Genomic DNA, 19444 nt, shown 5'->3' on the forward strand with positions numbered 1-19444 from the left:
TCAAAGGGCATTTGGGTGGCACAGTAGGTTGAGGATTTGACTCTTGTTTTCAGCTCAGGTCGTGACCTCAGGGTCCTGGGATTGAACCTTATATCAAGCTCTGTACTCAGCGCTGAGTCTACCTGAGATTCTCTCTCTCCTTCTGCCCCCCCCCCCCACCAAATAAATCTTTAAAACACTAGGACACCTAGGTGGCTCAGTCAGTTAAGTGTCTGCCTTTGGCTCAGGTCATGATTTCAGGGTCCTGGGATCCAGCCCTGCATTGGGCTCCTGACTCAGCAGGGAGTCTGCTTCTCCCTTTGCTCCTTCCCTGACCCCAGCTCGTGTTCTTGCTCTCTCTCTTCTTCACTCTCTTTCTCAAATAAATAAAAATCTTTAAAAAAAACCTCACTGGAATTCAAGTTAAGAATCCTTTGGTCTGCATAAATAGCTATTTCTGCTTATAACAAAATACACTTGCTCTACTTGTCACTTTATTTACTACCTGCAGAGCCCCTGTAGACAAAGGAAGGTGGGACCCTGGCAGATGAGTTATGGCTCAGCTATGTAATGAAATATCTATAATGAGGTAAATACAAAGCAGTAGGCACACACATGGAAAGATCATCAAGATTGAAAAGAGAATAAAAAAACAAAAAAGGAAGATGGAGGACCATTATGTATAATGCCATTTCTGTAAACAACAGTGAACTATATACTTGTTTATAAACATTGGGTACTCAATATATATGTGTTGAATTCACATATTTATGAATATGGGACACCTGGGTGGCTCAGCGGTTGAGCGTCTGCCTTTGGCTCAGGGCGTGATCCTGGAGTCTCAGGATCAAGTCCCGCATCAGGCTCTCCTTCTGCCTATGTCTTTGCCTCTCTCTGTGTCTCTCATGAATAAATAAATAAAATATTTTTTTAAAAAAAGTATTTATGGGGATCCCTGGGTGGCGCAGCGGTTTAGCGCCTGCCTTTGGCCCAGGGTGCCATCCTGGAGACCTGGGATCGAATCCCATGTTGGGCTCCCGGTGCATGGAGCCTGCTTCTCCCTCTGCTTATGTCTCTGCCTGTCTCTCTCTCTCTCTCTCTATCATAAAAAAAATAAAATAAAATAAATAAAAAGTATTTATTTTATTTTTTTTTAATTTTTTTTTTTATTTATTTATGATAGTCACAGAGAGATAGAGAGAGAGGCAGAGACACAGGCAGAGGGAGAAGCAGGCTCCATGCACCGGGAGCCCAACGTGGGATTCGATCCCGGGTCTCCAGGATCGCGCCCTGGGCCAAAGGCAGGCGCCAAACCGCTGCGCCACCCAGGGATCCCAATAAAAAGTATTTATGAATAAATATCTAAAAGAATTTTGGGAGGTACATACCTCCCAAATAAATGATTAATTTTGTCTAGGGACTGGGATTTGGGGGCAGTGTTCAAGGAACAGTTTTGTATAGTTTGGTTGTTTATTTTTTTTATATGAACATAGCATTGTATTTCTTGTGTAAATTTTAAATAATTAAAGACAACCCAGGGCAGCCCGGGTGGCTCAGCAGTTTAGTGCTGCCTTCCGCCCAGGGTGTGATCCTGGAGACCCGGGATCGAGTCCCATGTCCGGCATCCTGCATGGAGTCTGCTTCTCCCTCTGCCTGTGTCTCTGCTGTGCTCTCTCTCTCTCTCTGTCTCTCATTAACTATATATATATATATATATATATATATATATATATATATACCCAGTGCAAAATGCTATAGGTGATCCAACCAAGATTCAAAGTTAAGTCTCCACTGAAACCATCCCGAGGAAAATGAATGGGGATAAAAATACAGTTCTGCATTGATGAGCCAAAAAAAGTAACCCCAAATACTTAACTACCAGCTCAGAATTAATCAGCAGGGTGATGAGTCATCTGGAGACAGTGATGCGATGCAGCCCACTCCGGACATGGGATGACCTTCCATCCCTAACCAGTATTCCCCCCGCGGCATCACGGCCTCTGATTTGCAGGTTTTGTTTTCTCAGTTCTGTGTCCAGGAGCTCATGAAGGCTTTGCACACCATGTACCAGAAGGCACCCCGCTTGTAAGTTTCTTAAAAAGGAAAAAGAAAAGGAATCGAGAAGCTGGGGTAGGTAGAGAAGAGCCTGAAAGCTAGCGTTTGGAGATCAGACAGTCCCCCCTCAAAGGGAGGACAGGCTTGACAGCTCTTCAGAGGCATCAAGAATAGACTACTGGTCTCCGCGGATTCAGAGGGGTTCGGAGCAAAGGGACACCCCACAGGGGCCTTCTCGATGCTATGTTTGGAAGCAGCTCTTTCCACCCCCGGACCAACTATCCTTAAACAGACTTCCTTCTTATCCTCCAGGTTTGTAGTCAAGCAATTGTCACTGTTCCCAGGGGCTGGACGTTCAGAGCTGTTTTGAGACAGCAGGAGCAAAGACACGGGGACGGTTCGGACAGATCCCAGTGGGGCGACTGGCACAAAGCAAAGCTAGTCGTGCCCATCGCGAAGACACGGCAGAGGCGCCCCTAAGTGTACCCGCCATGGGTCAGCCGGGGTCCCGCGTGGCTGGGCTATACTCGGCGCGCTTCACAACACCCGCACTGGCTTAGGATCGTCTTTTTCTAAGATTTCTGGCAATAGTATTGCAAAGCGCGATTTTTTCCGTCCCTCAAACCCGACCTCCTCTTCTGGAGGAGCCAAGGCGGGCAGCTAGTGACAACTCCTCCAGAAAGGCAAACAAACGCCCGCCGCAAGCCCGCCCCCAGCAGCTGCCCGCTGGACCGCACTTCCGCCGGAAGTCGGCTTGGCTGCCGGCGCCCCGAGTGAGGTCACAGGCCCGCCGGAAGTCTAGAGAAGCTCCTTGAAGGCGCCGCTTGGGTGCGACTGGCCGTTGGCCCATTCCGGCGGTAAGGCCGCCTTTGAGGGTTTTTTGATACTAGTTGGCCCAGGGGCGTCTGTCTCCTTGTCTAATCCGCCCTTCCACCGTGTGTGTGTGTGTGTGTGTGGTCGCAGGCCCACCTCCACCCTGCCACCCACCGTATCCCCTTTGCTCCGTCTGCACCCCGCCTCCCACTCAGGGTCCCGGCCCCGGGGGAGAGCTTCGGCCAAGCCCACCCGCCGGGACCCTCGGAGAGTGCAGCCTCGGAAAGGCATTCTGTCCGGTGGCCAGAGTGGACACCTTAGGGATTAGGGGTAGGACCCGGGATCCGAGGGTACTGGCTTATTCTTCCCAATTAACTTTTCCTGCCAAAGTCGTATAACCCGGTTCACCCCGCTGGATCTCAACACCCCCGCGCGCGGGGGAGGGGGGGGAATCTCAACATTTCAAGTTATTTTCCACCATTTATACCACCTTTGACTCCCACCCTGTTTTATTATGTGAGTGCTTTATCGATGTCTCTGCAGCCAGATCCAGCCTTCTAGGAGAACCATGCCTCCTGCAGCTTTGGCTGCCACCTGTTGTGCCAGGCACATGCCGCTGCCCAAGAGGAGATGCTGTTTGAATTCTCCTTGAATATTGAGAGAAGGAATGCCCTAGCTGCCAGTAGAAAATTATCCAAACGAGAACTACGTAGGCCGGGGACCCTGAATCGCCTCGTGAGAATTGCTCTTCTTTGTTTCCTCTGTCTTATCTTGTGAATAGTTTGTAGTTTGGTTATCTTACCAAACTTGGTGGAAGTCCGGGCCTGAATGATATCTGCTAAGGCCAAAAGTAACCTTTTCCAGTTAATACAAGCCTGTGTGTTGACTCTAGTCCCCGTGGGTGAGCCACGATTGTTGTGGGAGTGAGTCGTGGGAGTGAGTCCTGGGACTGCCACTAGGGGATGCTTGTACCAGTAGCATGGTCAGTAGATTCTTTTGGGGTACATTCGGTAGCAATATCTATGCAAGTTTATATTTAAGTACAAAGATGATTTGTTATGGGTAGGAGGGAAGATGTATACATTTTGCATATTCCCCCCCCCTTTTTTTGGTAATTTGCAGGCAGGAGATGCCCTAAATAAATCACAGTGGTTTGATTAGGAAATTCTTTTTTTGATTAGGAAATTCTTGATGGAAAGGGAGCTCTGGACCATCTGGGAGGCCTCAGCAGTACGTGCGTAAGTGCTGATGAATTCTGTTTTGGGAACCATTTATGGAGTTGATGTCTGAGAATATGCGCGATGGAATATATCCCTCAGTAGTAGTCACACTCTTTCTGTTTCTTTGTAGCCTCAGGATGGACTTCTTGGTTCTCTTCTTGTTCTACCTGGTTTTGGTGCTGATTGGTGTTGTTACAGTATGCATCTGCTCAAAAACCCATTACCTGAAAGGTGTAGTCAGAGGAGGAGCACAGGTAACGATGATTCTTGGGGACACTGGATTTTCACTACCACCAATCTAAAAGGCTCACCAGTTCCCTGATGAAACAAAAAGGAGATGCCATTTTTATTCATTTGTTCACTTCACTTATGGCAGCTATGTAATTTTTGAAATTTTCTGGGTTTTGTTGCTTTTGAAAGTAATCTTGTGATGTTGCTTTGAGAGAAGATAACATTCTTAAGGTTGGCTATTTTTCTCTGGATTTGATGCCTGTAGTTGGGCATGGATGTGAACAGAGTCTGCATGGAGGGGCTGGATGGGTGGAACAGGGAGCTGTATGATTAAGAAGCTGAGCATCAGGCTGCCCACACTCCTTCAAGGATCAAAGTGAGCAAAGTTGAGGTCATCAGCCTTTGGGAAGGGGTTGACTTGGGGGGTAACCTGGGCTAATGCCCAGTGATTACAGATGGACTCGGACCTAGGATTGAACCCAAAGCAGGAAAGGAGTGGAGTTCACATTAACATTACCTAATCCAGCTCCTCTGCTCTCCTTCCTTTGCCTGAACACCCTGACATGGTGTTTTCTCTGGAGTTAGGTGAAAACAGAGGAGCTGGCATTAGAGAAAGACCGGCTGAGGGAAGCCCTGCATTTTATTCTCTCTTAAATCTCTTCTCTGCCCATATGCAGAAGTGCAAATCACCAAATATCACCAGCTGAAAGTGAAGCATCTATTATGGGAGTGGGGGAATGACAAATGACAATGAATTCTTTTGTGTTTTAGATAATTTCCTGTATAATTCCAAAATGCCTTCAGAGAGCTATGCCAAAATTGCTTCATTACCTCTTCCGTACACGGTATTTATATTTCAGAGTTTAAATGCTGTCTTCTTTTTGGGGCATCCAGATTGCTCATTGGTTAAGCATCCGACTCTTGGTTTCAGCTCAGGTCATGATCTTAGGGTCCTGAGATTGAGCCCCAAGTCGGACTCTGTGCTAGGCACAGGGCCTACTTAAGATTCTCTCCCTCTGCCCCTCCCTTTGCTCCCCCCCTCAATAAGTACATAAAATCTTAAAAAAAATACTATCTTCTTTCCTCGTTTGATTTTTAATTGTTGCTGTCCTCTCGCTTCAGGAAGCTCCTTGTTGGTTTCCAGCCATGGTTTGGGGAAGGAGGCTGGAAAGGATCAAGACTCCTAGGTTCAGGACCTCTCCTCATAATCTGCCTTTTATTTCTGGAGTTTTCACTGAAATATTTAGAGTGGCAATATATTGCATGCATTTCTGTGAAGAGATATATATCCTGATACCTCAATTCCTAATAAAGATAATAAGGGTGCCTGGGTGGCTCAGACAGTGGAGCCATCCACCTCTTGATTTTGGTTCAAGTCATCATCTCAGGGTCATGGGATTAAGCCCTGCTTTGAGCTCCACACTTAGCGTGGAGTCTGCTTGAGAGTCTCTCTCCCTCTGCCCCTTCCCCTGGTCTCACACTTTCCCTAAATAATTAAAATCCTAAAAAAAAAAAAATTGATAATAATAGATAGCATCTATTGAGTACTGAGTCTTGCTAGGTACTATGAGAATTGTCTCACATTGTCTCTTATGTAATTCTTGCTATTATCTCAAGCTCAAAAGATGTGGTTGGCTCTGGGTTCAGTTTAATATTATATGATTTCTTTATGAAGAAGGCCCTGTGAACAAGCCATGTACCCGTTTCCTTTCAGAAACCACACCTTCATTATCCTGCACCTCATCTTGCAAGGGATGGTTTACAGTGAATACACCTGGGAAATATTTGGCTACTGTCGAGAGCTGGAGTTCTCCTTGTGTTACCTTCTTCTGCCCTATTTTCTGCTGATTATAAACCTGGTGTTTTTCACTCTCAGCTGTGTAAGTGACCCTGGTAAGTTGAAGCTTTCGGTATGGAGACTGGTGACAATCAACATTACTCTTGCAGTGCTACAGACTAGTGAGGCCTCCGGGGACTTCATAAAAGATAAGATATGTAGTGTTTTCATGATCTTTTCATTGTGATTGTCTTCTGATTTTATTTTTTTCTTCTATGATTCATAGATTATTTAGAACTGCTTAAAATTTTCCATATACTTTTTTAGTTTATTTTTTGGTACTTCACTAGTAATTGTGTTATATAGAGAGTTTGTGGTCTGTATGGCTCTGTTTCTTTTACAATTTTTGTTTAAAGATTTTATTTATTTATTCATAGAGACAGAGAGAGAGAGAGGCAGAGACACAGGCAGAGGGAGAAGCAGGCATCATACAGAGAGCCTGATGTGGGACTCAATCCAGGGTCTCCAGGATCAAGCCCTGGGCTGCAGGTGGCGCTAAACCACTGCACCACCAGGGCTGCCCCTCTTTTACAAATTTTATTGCATCATATCAGTTATGTGTTATTTTTGTAAATGACCCTGTGGGCTTGAAAGAGTGTGTATTTGGGCAGCCTCGGTGGCGCAGCGGTTTAGCGCCACCTGCAACCCACGGTGTGATCCTGTAGACCCGAGATTGAGTCCCACGTCGGGCTCCCTGCATGGAGCCTGCTTCTCCCTCTGCCTGTGTCTCTGCCTCTCTCTCTCGCTCTGTATCTCTCATGAGTAAATAAAATAAAAGGTCTTTAAAAAAAAAAAGGTAAAACACAGCAATAACATTAAAAAAAAAAAAAGAAAGAGTGTATTTTCTAGTTCCTGGTGTAGACAGCATGTGAGTCCATTAGATCAAGTTTGTTAATTATGTTCAAATCTTTTATATTTGTATTAATTTTTTTGGTTACTCAGTTACTGACAAGTATGTTATCTCATTTTGTTATTCAACTTTTTTTTTAAAAGATTTTATTTATTTATTCATGAGAGACAGAGAGAGAGAGAGAAGCAGAGACATAGGCAGAGGGAAAAGCAGGCTCCACGCAGGGAGCCCAATGTGGGACTCAATCCCAGGTCCGGGGATCATGCCCTGAGCCAAAGGCATGTGCTCAACTGCTGAGCCACCCAGGCGTCCCATGTTATCTCATTTTGATGATAGATTTGAGGTTTCTTCTGGCAGTCAGTTTTGATTTTACTTATTTTGAAGCTGTTGTATATGTGCGTATGTGTGTGTAGGTATATATAATATATATTTTTATATTATATGCATTCAAGTTTAGAATTGGTATTCCTTTTTCCTTGAATATTTTTTTATAATAAATTTATTTTTTATTGGTGTTCAATTTACCAACATACAGAATAACACCCAGTGCTCATCCCGTCAAGTGCCCCCCCTCAGTGCCCGTCATTCACCCCCACCCCCCACCCTCCTCCCCTTCCACCACCCCTAGTTCGTTTCCCAGAGTTAGGAGTCTTTATGTTCTGTCTCCCTTTCTGATATTTCCCACACATTTCTTCTCCCTTCCCTTATATTCCCTTTCACTATTATTTATATTCCCCAAATGAATGAGAACATATAATGTTTGTCCTTCTCCGATTGACTTACTTCACTCAGCATAATACCCTCCAGTTCCATCCACGTTGAAGCAAATGGTGGGTATTTGTCTCTTTGTTACTAGTATTGTTCTTTGTTCTTTTTTGGTCTGATATTAATATTATTACACTTTTATTTTTTTAAGAGGGGGAGAGGGAGAGAGAGAATCTTAAGCAGGCTCCATGCCCAGTGTGAAGCCCAATGCAGGGCTCAGTCTCATGACTCTGAGATCATGACCTGAGCCAAGATCAGGAGTCAGATGCTTAACTGACTGAGCCACCCAGGTGCCCCTTACCCTTTTTTTTGGGGAGTGGGGGGATATTTGCTTGGTATCTTTTTTCCATGCCTTTACTTTTAAGCTTTCCTGTCCTTGAAGCACCAAGTGTCCATCAACTGGTGAATAGGTAAATGTGATGTGCCTTCTCCATGGAACAGTATTCTGTAACGGGAAGGAGTGATATATGTTAGAACTTAGAGGAACCTTGAAAAACTATGCTAAATGAAAGAAGCCAGATACAAAAGACCACAAGTTGTATGATTCCATTTATATGAAATATTCAAACAAGGCAAATGCATGGAGACGGAAAGTAGATTAGTGATTGCCAAGACCTAGGATTCAAGAGAAATGGGGTGACTGCTAAGGGGTTTCTTTCTTTCTTTCCTTTCTTTTCTTTCTTTTCTTTCTTTTCTTTCTTTCTTTTTCCTTTTCTTTTTTTTTTTTTTTAAAGATTTTATTTAGGGCAGCCCGGGTGGTTCAGTGGTTTAGTGCTGCCTTCAGCCCAGGGCGTGATCCTGGAGACTGGGATCGAGTCCCACGTCGGGCTTCCTGTGTGGAGCCTGCTTCTCCCTCTGCCTGTGTCTCTGCCTCTCTCTCTTTCTCTCTCTTTCTCTCTCTCTTTGTTTCTCTCATGAATAAATAAATAAAATCTTTTTTTTAAGAGTAAAGTTTTTTTTTAAGATTTTTAAAGATTTTTTAAGATAAAAATCTTAAAAAAAAGATTTTATTTATCTGAGAGAGAGAGAGAGAGAGAGACCTCAAGTGAGGAGAGTGGGAGGAACGGAGAGAGAGGGAGAAGCATATTCTCTGTAGAGCAGGGAGCCCTGAGGAGGAGCCCAGTGTGGAACTTGACCCCAGGATCCTGGGATCATGACTTGAAGTGAAAGTGGGCACTTAACCAACTGAGCCACCCAAGCACCCCTAAGGGCTTTCTTTTTAAAGCGATAAACATGTTCTAAAATTGATTGTGGGGGATCCCTGGGTGGCTCAGTGGTTTAGCTCCTGCCTTTGGCCCAGGGCGCGATCCTGGAGTCCCGGGATCGAGTCCCGCATCGGGCTCCCAGCATGGAGCCTGCTTCTCCCTCTGCCTGTGTCTCTGTCTCTCTCTCTCTCTCTCTCTCTCTCTCTGTGTCTATCATGAATAAATAAATAAAATCTTAAAAAAAAATAAAATAAAAAAATAAAAATAAATAAAATTGATTGTGATGATCATTGCATAACTGAATATACTAAAAACTGTTGAATTGTGTACTTTAAATGGGTAAATTGGGTTTATGAATTGTATCTCAGTAAAGCTATTTATTTTAAAGTGAGTTATTTAGAATGTTAAATATAGAAGTCTTAGTTGCACTTTGTCAGGACAGATTTTGTGAATGTTTAGTCAACCATGTTGCTTGGAACTGATGTTTGTCCTTACTTTTTTCAGGTACCATAACGAAAGCAAATGAGTTACTGTTTCTTCAAGTTTATGAATTCGATGAAGTGATGTTCTTAAAGAATATGAAGTGCTCTACGTGCAATTTAAGGAAACCAGCACGATCCAAACACTGCAGTAAGTTTGGCTTTGATTGCTCCAGCTCTAGCCTTGCACAGCAAATATGTGGGCTTTCTCAGTAAGGGAATGTTACAGAAATCCAAAAGCAGGGCCCTTGGTCTCCCAGCATGGGACAGCCACTGCTTGTAGAGGCCAAATTGTTTCTTTCAGATGACTGAAGGTAAGTTCTTAATGTTCTTGTGTAATGGGCAGCTCAGCCCTGGGCAGAACAGCCCTTCCTTTGCCATGTGGTAGGGCATGTGGCCCAGTAGGAATTTCTGTGGGATGTTGTGTTTGCAGATTTTAGCCCTGGCAGAACCTACTCTTCTGGGGAATAGCCGAGATTCTAGACTAGTGCCATCCAACAAAAATATATCATGAGCCACATATGTGATTTAAATTTTCTAGTAGCCACATTACAAAAGTAAAATGAGGCAACATTGGATTTAATTATATATTTTATTTAACCTAACATATCTAAAATATCATTTTAATGTGTAGTCAGTATAAAAAATCATTCATGGGATAGTTTATGTTCTCTTTTTCATACTGTCTTTGAAATCTGATACATATTTTCCATTTACAGCACATCTCAATTGAGACACTAAATTTTCCTTGGAAATACTTGATCTGTATTTAGATTTCATAAAATTTGCTGTCGGAAGAGCAGATTCACATACCCAAGTTATTCTAGAAATTCTCAGAAGTTTTTTGGTTACTGAATCAGTACCAAAAAATTATTTCTGTTTAATACCCACGTAACAGTTCAACCTTTAAAAAAAAAAGATTTTATTTATTTGAGAGAGAATGTGCATATGCTTACACAAGTGGATGGAGGGGCAGAGAGAGAGAGATAAGCAGATTCCCCGCTTAGAGGGAGCCCAGTATGGGGCTTGACTCCAGGAGCCTGAGATCATGACCTGAGCTGAAGGCACATGCTTAACCAACTGAGCCACATAGGTGCCTCAATAATTTGTCTTTATCTGAAGAATTGATTTGACTTTAAAGCCTCAGTTTTAAAATTCTGTCTGTCCAGGATCCCTGGGTGGCTCAGCGGTTTAGCGCCTGCCTTTGGCCCAGGGCGCGGTCCCGGAGTCCTGGGATCGAGTCCCGTGTCGGGCTCCTGGCATGGAGCCTGCTTCTCCCTCTGCCTGTGTCTCTGCCTCTCTCTCTCTCTCTCTCTGTGTCTATCATAAATAAATAAATAAATCTTAAAAAAAAAAAAATCTGTCCAAGTTAAGTTCACTAACTCTTGTGTCATATCAGTATTACTCATGTTGAACTTAAAGGAGCATTGCATGAATTGAAAAACTCTAAATTTATCAGTATCAACAGAATATTCTTCCAAATTTTTTCTTGTAGCCACATTTCAAGTGCTTAATACCCACCTGTGGCTCGTGGCTACTTTATTGGACACTGCGGTTTTAAGAGCTTGGTGATAGCAGCCACCATTTCTTCCAGCTCATACTGCCAGTAGTCAGTCTAAAAATCTCTGTAAGTGTGCTTTTTGTCTCATTTTTCATCAAGGACTAACTCAGTGTTTTTGCACTCTTGTTTCTGTGCAGGTGTGTGTAACAGGTGTGTGCACCGTTTTGACCACCACTGTGTTTGGGTGAACAACTGCATTGGAGCCTGGAACGCCAGGTACTTCCTCCTCTACCTCTTGACATTGACAGCCTCAGCAGCCACCATGGCCATCGTGAGCACTGTGTTTCTGGTCCAGTTGGTGGTGTTGTCTGACTTGTATTTGGAGACTTACATTGATCACCTTGGACACTTCCAGGCTGTTGATATTTTCTTTCTTATTCAGGTAATTAATTCAGGTAGTTGTGTTGTGGGATGTGTTTCTGATATTAGGTTTCAAAATTGGAAAAAGGTCATTTTCCCAGTCAAAAGATGGAGCTATTCCTTTTTTAAAAGTCAATATATAATTTTAAAAATTTTATTGGAGACCCTTGGTGGCTCAGCGGTTTGGCACCTGCTTTTGGCCCAGGGTGCGATCCTGGAGTCCTGGAATCAAGTCCCACGTTGGGTTCCCAGCATGGAGCCTGCTTCTCCCTCCTCCTGTGTCTCTGCCTCTCTCTCTCTCTCTATGTCTATCATGAATAAATAAATAAATCTTTAAAAAATAATAAAATAAAATTTTTATTATTTATTTACTTAAGATTTTATTTATTATTTTAGATTAAGATAGAGAGAGAGAAAGAAAGCACCCTCAACACAGGACTCAGTCTCACAATCGTGAGATCATGACGAGCTGAAATCAAGAGTTGGATGCTTAACCAACTTAGTACTGAGACACTCCAATATATAATTTTTTAAATTGATATATAATACGTGTGCTATAAAATTCATCCTTAAGTTTATTTTTTTTTTAGTAATCTTCACACTCAATGTGGGGTTTAAACTCATGACCCCAAGATCAAGAGTCAACCAGGTGCCCCTAAAATTCATCCTTTCAAAGTATAAGATCTAGTGGTTCAGAGTTGTGTAACCACCACCACCATTTAATTTCAGAACATTTCATCACCCAAGAAATAAACTCTTACCTATTACCAGTTACTCTCCACCCCTCTCTTTCCTTGTAACCACTAACTGGCTTTTTGTGTTTATGGATTTGCCTTTTCCGGGCATTTCACATAAATGTAGTTGGACATTTGTGGCCTTGGACTGGCTTCTTTTTCTTAGCATAATGTGTTCAAGGTTCATCTGTGTTGTAGCATGAATCAATATTTCACTCCTTTTTGAGGCTAAATAATATTCCACTGTGTAGATGTATACCACATTTTATTCATTTATTAATTATGGACATTTGAATGTTTTCACTTTTTATTTTTGAATAAGGGTGCTGTGAACATCTGTGTACAAGCTTTTGTGTGGATAGAGGTTTCCATTGCTCTTGAGTCATACCCAGGAGTAGAATTGTTAGGTCATATGGTCACTATACTTGTAGTCATTTGAGGAGCTGCCAGGTTGTTTTCCAAAGTATCTTCACCATTTTACATTCCTACCATCTGTATATGAAGGTTCCAACTTGTTATTATGTCTTTTTGATTAAAGTCATCCTAATGGATGTAAAGCGGTGCCCTTGTGAGTTGATTTGCACTTCCCTGTTGACTTAATAATGCTGAGCCTCTTTTTGTGTGTTTCTTAGCCACTTATTTGTCTTCTTTGGAAAAGAAGATTTACAGGAGAAGCTCATTTTTTAATTGGGTTGTTTTCTTGTGTTGTAAGAATTCTTTGTATATCCTGGACACTTGACCCATCTCAGATGTAGGATTAGCAAGTATTTTTTCCCATTCTGTGGGTTTTTCATTTTTTGGATAGCTTTCTTTGAAACAAAAAAGTTCCGTATTTTAAGTTTAGGGTATTTTGTTGTTGTTGTTGCTTATGCTTTGGTGTCATATGTAAGAATCTGTTGCCTGCTCCAAGGTCATGAAGATTTATACTTATGTATTCTTGTGTTTATATATTTAACTCTTACATTTAGGTCTTTGATCCTTTTTTGAGTCAATTTTTGTATGTTTTGTAGGGTTGGGATCTCTCTTGATACTTTTAGTGTCCCAGCATCTATTGTTAAAGATACCCTTCTTTGTTCATTGAATTGTTTTGGCACCCTTGTCAAAAATTGATTTACAATAACATAGGCTTCTTATAAAAACTCAAATCTTTTTTTTTTTTTTTTAATTTTATTTATTTATTTATTTATTTATTTATTTATTTATTTATTTATTTATGATAGTCATACAGAGAGAAAGAGAGAGAGGCAGAGACACAGGCAGAGGGAGAAGCAGGCTCCATGCACCGGGAGCCCGACGTGGGATTCGATCCCGGGTCTCCAGGATCGCGCCCTGGGCCAAAGGCAGGCGCCAAACCGCTGCGCCACCCAGGGATCCCTAAAAACTCAAATCTTTTATATAGGCTTCTTATAAAAACTCAAATCTTTTATGGCTAAAAGATTTCTGTTGCATTTATGGGAAGTAGCTTATGAGCAGTCACTATTTTAGGTAACTGGTTGCTTCTTCTTGAGTGTTTTTTCTTTTTCTTTTTCTTTTTTTTTAAAAAAAGATTTTATTTATTTATTTATTTCATTTTAAAGATAATAAAATACCATGAACAAGTGAGATGTAGTCCATGAATGCAAGTTTGGTTCAATATTAGGAAATTGATTAATGTTTTATATAGCATTATTAAATATAAAGAACAATGACGTGATTATTTCTCTAGATGCTGAAAAGCCTTTCACAGAATTCAACACTCATTCTAATAAAAGCACTCAGACAATAAGAATTGAAGGATACTGTCTTTAAAAAAAAAAAAAGATTTTATTTATCATTCATGAGAGACACAGGAGGGAAGCAGAGACTTAGGCAGAGGGAGAAGCAGGCTCTATGCAGGGAGCCCAATGTAGGACTTGATCCCGGAACTCCAGGATCATGCCCTGAGCTGAAGGCAGTCGCTTAACCACTGAGCCACCCAGGCGTCCCAGGATACTGTCTTAATATGATAAAGTACACAGTCTTAAAGCTAGTTTTTTTTAAAATTTATTTTGAAATAATTATAGATTTACAGGAGATTATAAAGAGACACACAGGAAGTCTATACACTCTTTAGCCCCTCTTCCCATGCCAGCATCCGTATACAGCACAAGGCCAAAACCAAGCAATTGACTTTGGCACAATCCCCAGGGCCAGTTAGATTTCAGGAATTACATATGTGTTTATTGTAAGAATGTTTTATGTAAGAATCTGTTGCCTGGTGTGTGTATATAGCTCTGTGCAATTTGTCACATGTGCACAAATAACCCACCACTAGCATGCTCTATTATCCATCGCCACAGACTCCCTTGTGTTACCCTTTATAGCTACAGCTTCTTCTCCATATCCCTAATGCTTGGCACCACTACTCCCTTCTCCATCTCTGTTATAATGTTATTTCATGATTGTTACATAAATGGAATCATACAGTATCTTTTTGAAGTTTGTTTCTTCACTCAGTGCAATTTCCTTGAGGTCCATGAGAACAGTTGCATGGATCTAGGGTTCCTTTTTATTGCTGTATAGTAGTCCATGCTTTGTTTAACCATTCACCCTTTGAAGGCCATCAGCTGCAAAAAGCGGCATTGAACATTCCCATTTACAAGTTCCTGTGTAATGATCTGTCTTCACTGTGATTGTTGGGTTGATGATAGGTCTATTTTAAGTCTTAGAAAGGACCACCATACTCTTTTTCAGAGTGGTTGTACCATTGTACATCCTCACCAGTGATGGAGGAGGGACTGGTTTCTCTGCATTTTTGCCAGCACCTAATGTTATCACTATTTTTCATTTTAGCCATTCCGATAGATGTGTAGCAACAACCTCGTCATTTCAACCTTGAGTAATTTTTATTCTTAAAATTTCTTTCAGTTATGAAGCAACTGGGTAGCTTAGTCCGTTAAGCATCTGACTCTTGATTTCTGTTTGGGTTGTAATCTCAGGGTGGTGGGATCAAGCTGCATGTCGGGATCATAAATTGGAGACGTCATGTTGCTTTGCCCTTCAATATGTGAATGTGCATTTTTAAAGAATGTCACCTTAACTACAATTAGGTTATCTTACCTAAGAAAAGTAATAAATCGGGGATCCCTGGGTGGCGCAGCGGTTTGGCGCCTGCCTTTGGCCCAGGGCGCGATCCTGGAGACCCGGGATCGAATCCCACGTCGGGCTCCCGGTGCATGGAGCCTGCTTCTCCCTCCGCCTGTGTCTCTGCCTCTGTCTCTGGCTCTGTCTCTCCTTCTATCTCTCAAGAATAAATAAATAAAAAAAAAAAAAGAAAGAAAAGAAAAGTAATAAATCTGTATAACAAACATAGAATATGTAGTAAATATATAATAAATCATCTAATCCATATTCAAATTTCCCTGTTGTCTTTTTCTTTCTTTTTTTCAAATGTTTTTTTTTAAGATTTTATTTATTTATTCATGAGAGATATGGAGAGAAAGAGAGGAAGAGACACAGGCAGAGAAAGAAGCAGGCTGTAGGCAGGGAGCCCGCTTCTAGGATCAGGCCCTGAGCCAAAGGCAGAGGCTCAACCGCTGAGCCACCCAGACATCTCTCAAATGTGTCTTTTATAGCTTTTTTACCTCCGTGAACCAGAACCCACCTCATAGTTACTCTTTGCATTTGAATGTTCTTCTCAGTCTCTCTAAAATAATGGCCCCAACCTTTTTTTGTGAAATTGACATTTAATAGCTGTCTTTTAGAATGTCCCTTGTTACAAATTTGCCTTTTTCCTACTTTTGTCAACTGATTTTTCTCTATTCCTTAATATTAATGTGAACTGGAAGTTAGTTCTAGAGCCCTGCATAGATTCAGGTTAAGTATTTTTGGAAAGAATGTGTATTTCATATTGCTTCCCATCAGGTGGAACAGAGGACCAGTGACACCCAGCTGTCTCCATTGATGAAGTGCATTTTCCCCTTTGCAGTGGGTCATCTGTGTATATGGTTTTGTTTTTGTACTTAAGATTTTCTGTAGGATAGGTTCCAAAAAATATAAATACTGGGTCAGAGATTATTAACATTTACAGATCTTTTGATTTTAATATAGTCAGATTGCTTTTTTAAAAACCTTCTGCTTAGAGTGATTTGTCCATGTTCATTTTGTTGCATCAGAGCAGGCACTGAGGATGCCCAGTGGTGGCAAGTGCTTCTAGTGTGGTGGGAAAATATGGTTTACCCTTTCTAAAAACTATTTCTTTTGTTGCTGTTGATTAGTTTTCTTGTTTGTCAATCATCTATAGATCTGCTTTTATGACTTATGTCCTTTAACTGTTTACCTATTTGATACTAATATTACTTTTTAAAAAAGATTTATTTATTTATGAGAGAGAGACAGAGACAGAGACACAGGCAGAGAGAGAAGCAGGCTCCATTCAGGGAGCCTGACATGAGACTCGATCCCGGGACTCCAGGATCATGCCCTGGGCCAAAGGCAGGCGCCAAACCGCTGAGCCACCCAGGGATCCCCCTAACATTACTTTTGATTTGAGATCATATAGTAATGATAGTTCATTCTTGTATTTGTTTTCATTTGTATATCTTTTTTTTTTTTTTTTTTTTAAGATTTTATTTATTTATTCATGAGAGACACAGAGAGAGAGGCAGAGACACAGGCAGAGGGAGAAGCAGGCCCCATGCAGGAAACCCGACCTGGGACTCGACTCCAGGTCTCCAGGATCACGTCCTGGGCTGAAGGCGGTGCTAAACCCCTGAGCCACCCGGGCTGCCCTGTGTATCTTTTTTTGTATAAAAAAATGCAGAAATCCTTTCTTATCAAATCTCTTTTCTTTGTAACTTCAGTTAGAAGTTCTCTCCTGTCAAGAGATGCATCTGCTTTTACTCGTGACTTTCAAAAATATTGAACCCTTTCAAAATTCATTTTCTTTATTATAAAAAATAAATTATAAAGATTCAAGCAGTCCAGAAGCATTTAAAATGAAAAGGCAGAGAACAGGGAAAGTGGGCATAGGTGGTCAGAGGTACAAACTTATAGTTGAAAGATGAGTAAATCCTGGGGATTTGATGTATAGCCTGGTGACTGTAGTTTATAGTACTGTGTTGTAAACTTGAAAGTTGCTAAGAGAATGGGTTTTAGAAGTTCTCATCACACAAAAAAATTGTAACTGTGTGGTGATAGGTGTATTAACCTTGTGATCATTTGCTGCATGTTACGTTGTACACCTTTAAACTTTCACAATGTCATGTCAATTATATTTCAATAAAGCTGGAGGGAGAAGCATAAAATTTAAAATCTCTTTAGAAAAAACAAAAAACCGAGGTCTCTAACCCCTCCCCTCCCCAGAGGCAACCATCTTTGTAGTTTGGTATACACATTTCAGGCTTTTTTCCTGTGTGTATACAGTCACACACCTTCATGGAGTCTGTTTTTGTTTTTACTTGAATATGATCCCATTGTGAATCCTTGCCTTTTGTCTTTCGCATTGGCAGTATCTTACCAATGTCTTTTCCAGATGAGTACATGGAAATTGACCTCATTTTATTGGCTATTATTCCATAGTATGACTATCCTAGGGTTTTACTCTTCCCCATGGGTGGACTTTTTAACATGTTTCTTTTAGGAAGAAGGCCTGTTAAAATCACTACAGTGAATACTCTCATGCATGTATTTCTGTAGTCGTATTGTGTTGAGAGAGAGATTGATCTCCTCTGTCCATCTGGACTTTATTTTGATGCATGAACTAAGATCTGTGTTTGTCTTTATTTTACAAATAGTTAACTGGCAAAGCACCATCTCCTGAGTATCCTTTCCCTTTTCCTTCCATTACAGATTTCATTTATCTTACTTGACTCTTTTTTTTTTTTTTAATTTTTATTTATTTAAGATAGTCACAGAGAGAGAGAGAGAGGCAGAGACACAGGCAGAGGGAGAAGCAGGCTCCATGCACCGGGAGCCCGACGTGGGACTCGATCCCGGGTCTCCAGGATCGCACCCTGGGCCAAAGGCAGGCGCGAAACTGCTGCGCCACCCAGGGATCCCCATCTTACTTGACTCTTGTACAGACCCGGGTTTCCTCTTGGGCTGTCAGTGCCATTTATAGTTGTTTGGGGTTTGGTGGGTCAGATGTGTATGGAGGTGGATGAGTTGGGTGGGCAGCTCACACTTGTCCATGTAATGGGCCAGGGCTGGGAGGTGCTTACTTACTTGTGTCACAGCCTAGCTGCCTAACATGCTGTTTCTTCTTTGCCTCCAGTACCTGTTTCTGACCTTCCCGAGGATTATCTTCATGCTGGGCTTTGTCATGATGCTGAGCTTCCTCCTGGGGGGCTACCTGTGCTTTATTTTGTACCTGGCTGCCACCAACCAGACCACTAACGAGTGGCACAATGGTGACCGGGCTTGGTGCCATCATTGCCGCCACGTGGCCCGGCCCCTATCAGCAGATACCCAGGTCAACCGGAACATTCACTCCCATGGGCTTTGGAGCAACTTTGGAGAGGTCTTCCTACCTGCCACTGCACCTTATGAGAGAAAGAAGAACTGAGAATGGGAAGTGTTACTGCCATTTAAATATAGTATACATTTATTTATACATATAGATACTTTGTAAGCATTAGTGTGGTGTTTTTTGGTTTTGGGGGCCTTTTTTCTGGCTTCTGAATGTTTATAAATTGGCTTTAAGTGGTTAAGGAGAAGAGAAAACTAGTGTTTACTGAGTGCCTAATCCTTATAGGACCATGCTAGATCCGGTGGTAGAATCCCCCTTGCTCATCCTCTGTTCCTTCAGCCTGTTGGAATGGAGTATATTTGAAGTCCTGGTGCCAGCAGAATCAAAGAGGACGTCGCAGAGGTTCTGGTTAACCGTGGTCTTCCACTAGAGACTCTAGGTTTCTGACAGGAGGGGTCTGTACTGTGTCCCCTGGTGTGCAGGAGAGTCTCAGTGACTTGGGGTTGTGCCTGGCTGCACTCTTTTTGATGGCCTTTCCACCTCTCCCAAGGAGAAAGGCCTTGGCTTTTCATCTCCTTAATCAGACCTAGCACTCTCACCCAGGTCCTCCCTTGAGCCAGCATGGGCCCAGTCTTGTGCTTGTCCCCTGCCTGCCCTCAGTCACTGGCTTCTTGTGGCCCTGATCAAGTCTTATAGCCCTGTTTTTAAAATCCAAACTAACACCCAGAGCCCCACCCCGCCACTGCCTCGTTAATTCAGTGCAGAGATGGATGCAGAAGAGATCCATAGAAAGTGCTGAGAGCTTTTAGGAGGGGAGAGTTTTCAGGAGCAGGATACCTAAGATTGCCACGGCCATCCGTACTGGAGGGGGTTGGGGAAGGGGGAACTCGTGACAAGAACTTGGAGGGGGGGGGGGCAGGGGGCGGTC

The 19444-nt window shown here is 42.2% G+C and overlaps 1 protein-coding gene across 1 annotated transcript; it reads left to right on the top strand.

Moving 5' to 3' along the window:
- Positions 1-2787: 2787 nt before the first annotated feature.
- On the top strand, positions 2788-18666 carry ZDHHC4 (zinc finger DHHC-type palmitoyltransferase 4). Its single transcript, XM_041750796.1, has 9 exons — positions 2788-2891; positions 3391-3582; positions 4029-4085; positions 4198-4321; positions 5070-5143; positions 6013-6191; positions 9460-9585; positions 11133-11377; positions 18322-18666. Exons 3-9 carry the CDS (start codon positions 4039-4041, stop codon positions 18610-18612), a joined length of 1086 nt encoding a protein of 361 aa, XP_041606730.1. The 5' UTR covers positions 2788-2891; positions 3391-3582; positions 4029-4038; the 3' UTR covers positions 18613-18666.
- Positions 18667-19444: the final 778 nt, after the last annotated feature.

Source organism: Vulpes lagopus, chromosome 3 (genome assembly GCF_018345385.1).
Source record: "Vulpes lagopus strain Blue_001 chromosome 3, ASM1834538v1, whole genome shotgun sequence".
Classification (NCBI taxonomy): Eukaryota; Metazoa; Chordata; class Mammalia; order Carnivora; family Canidae; genus Vulpes; species Vulpes lagopus.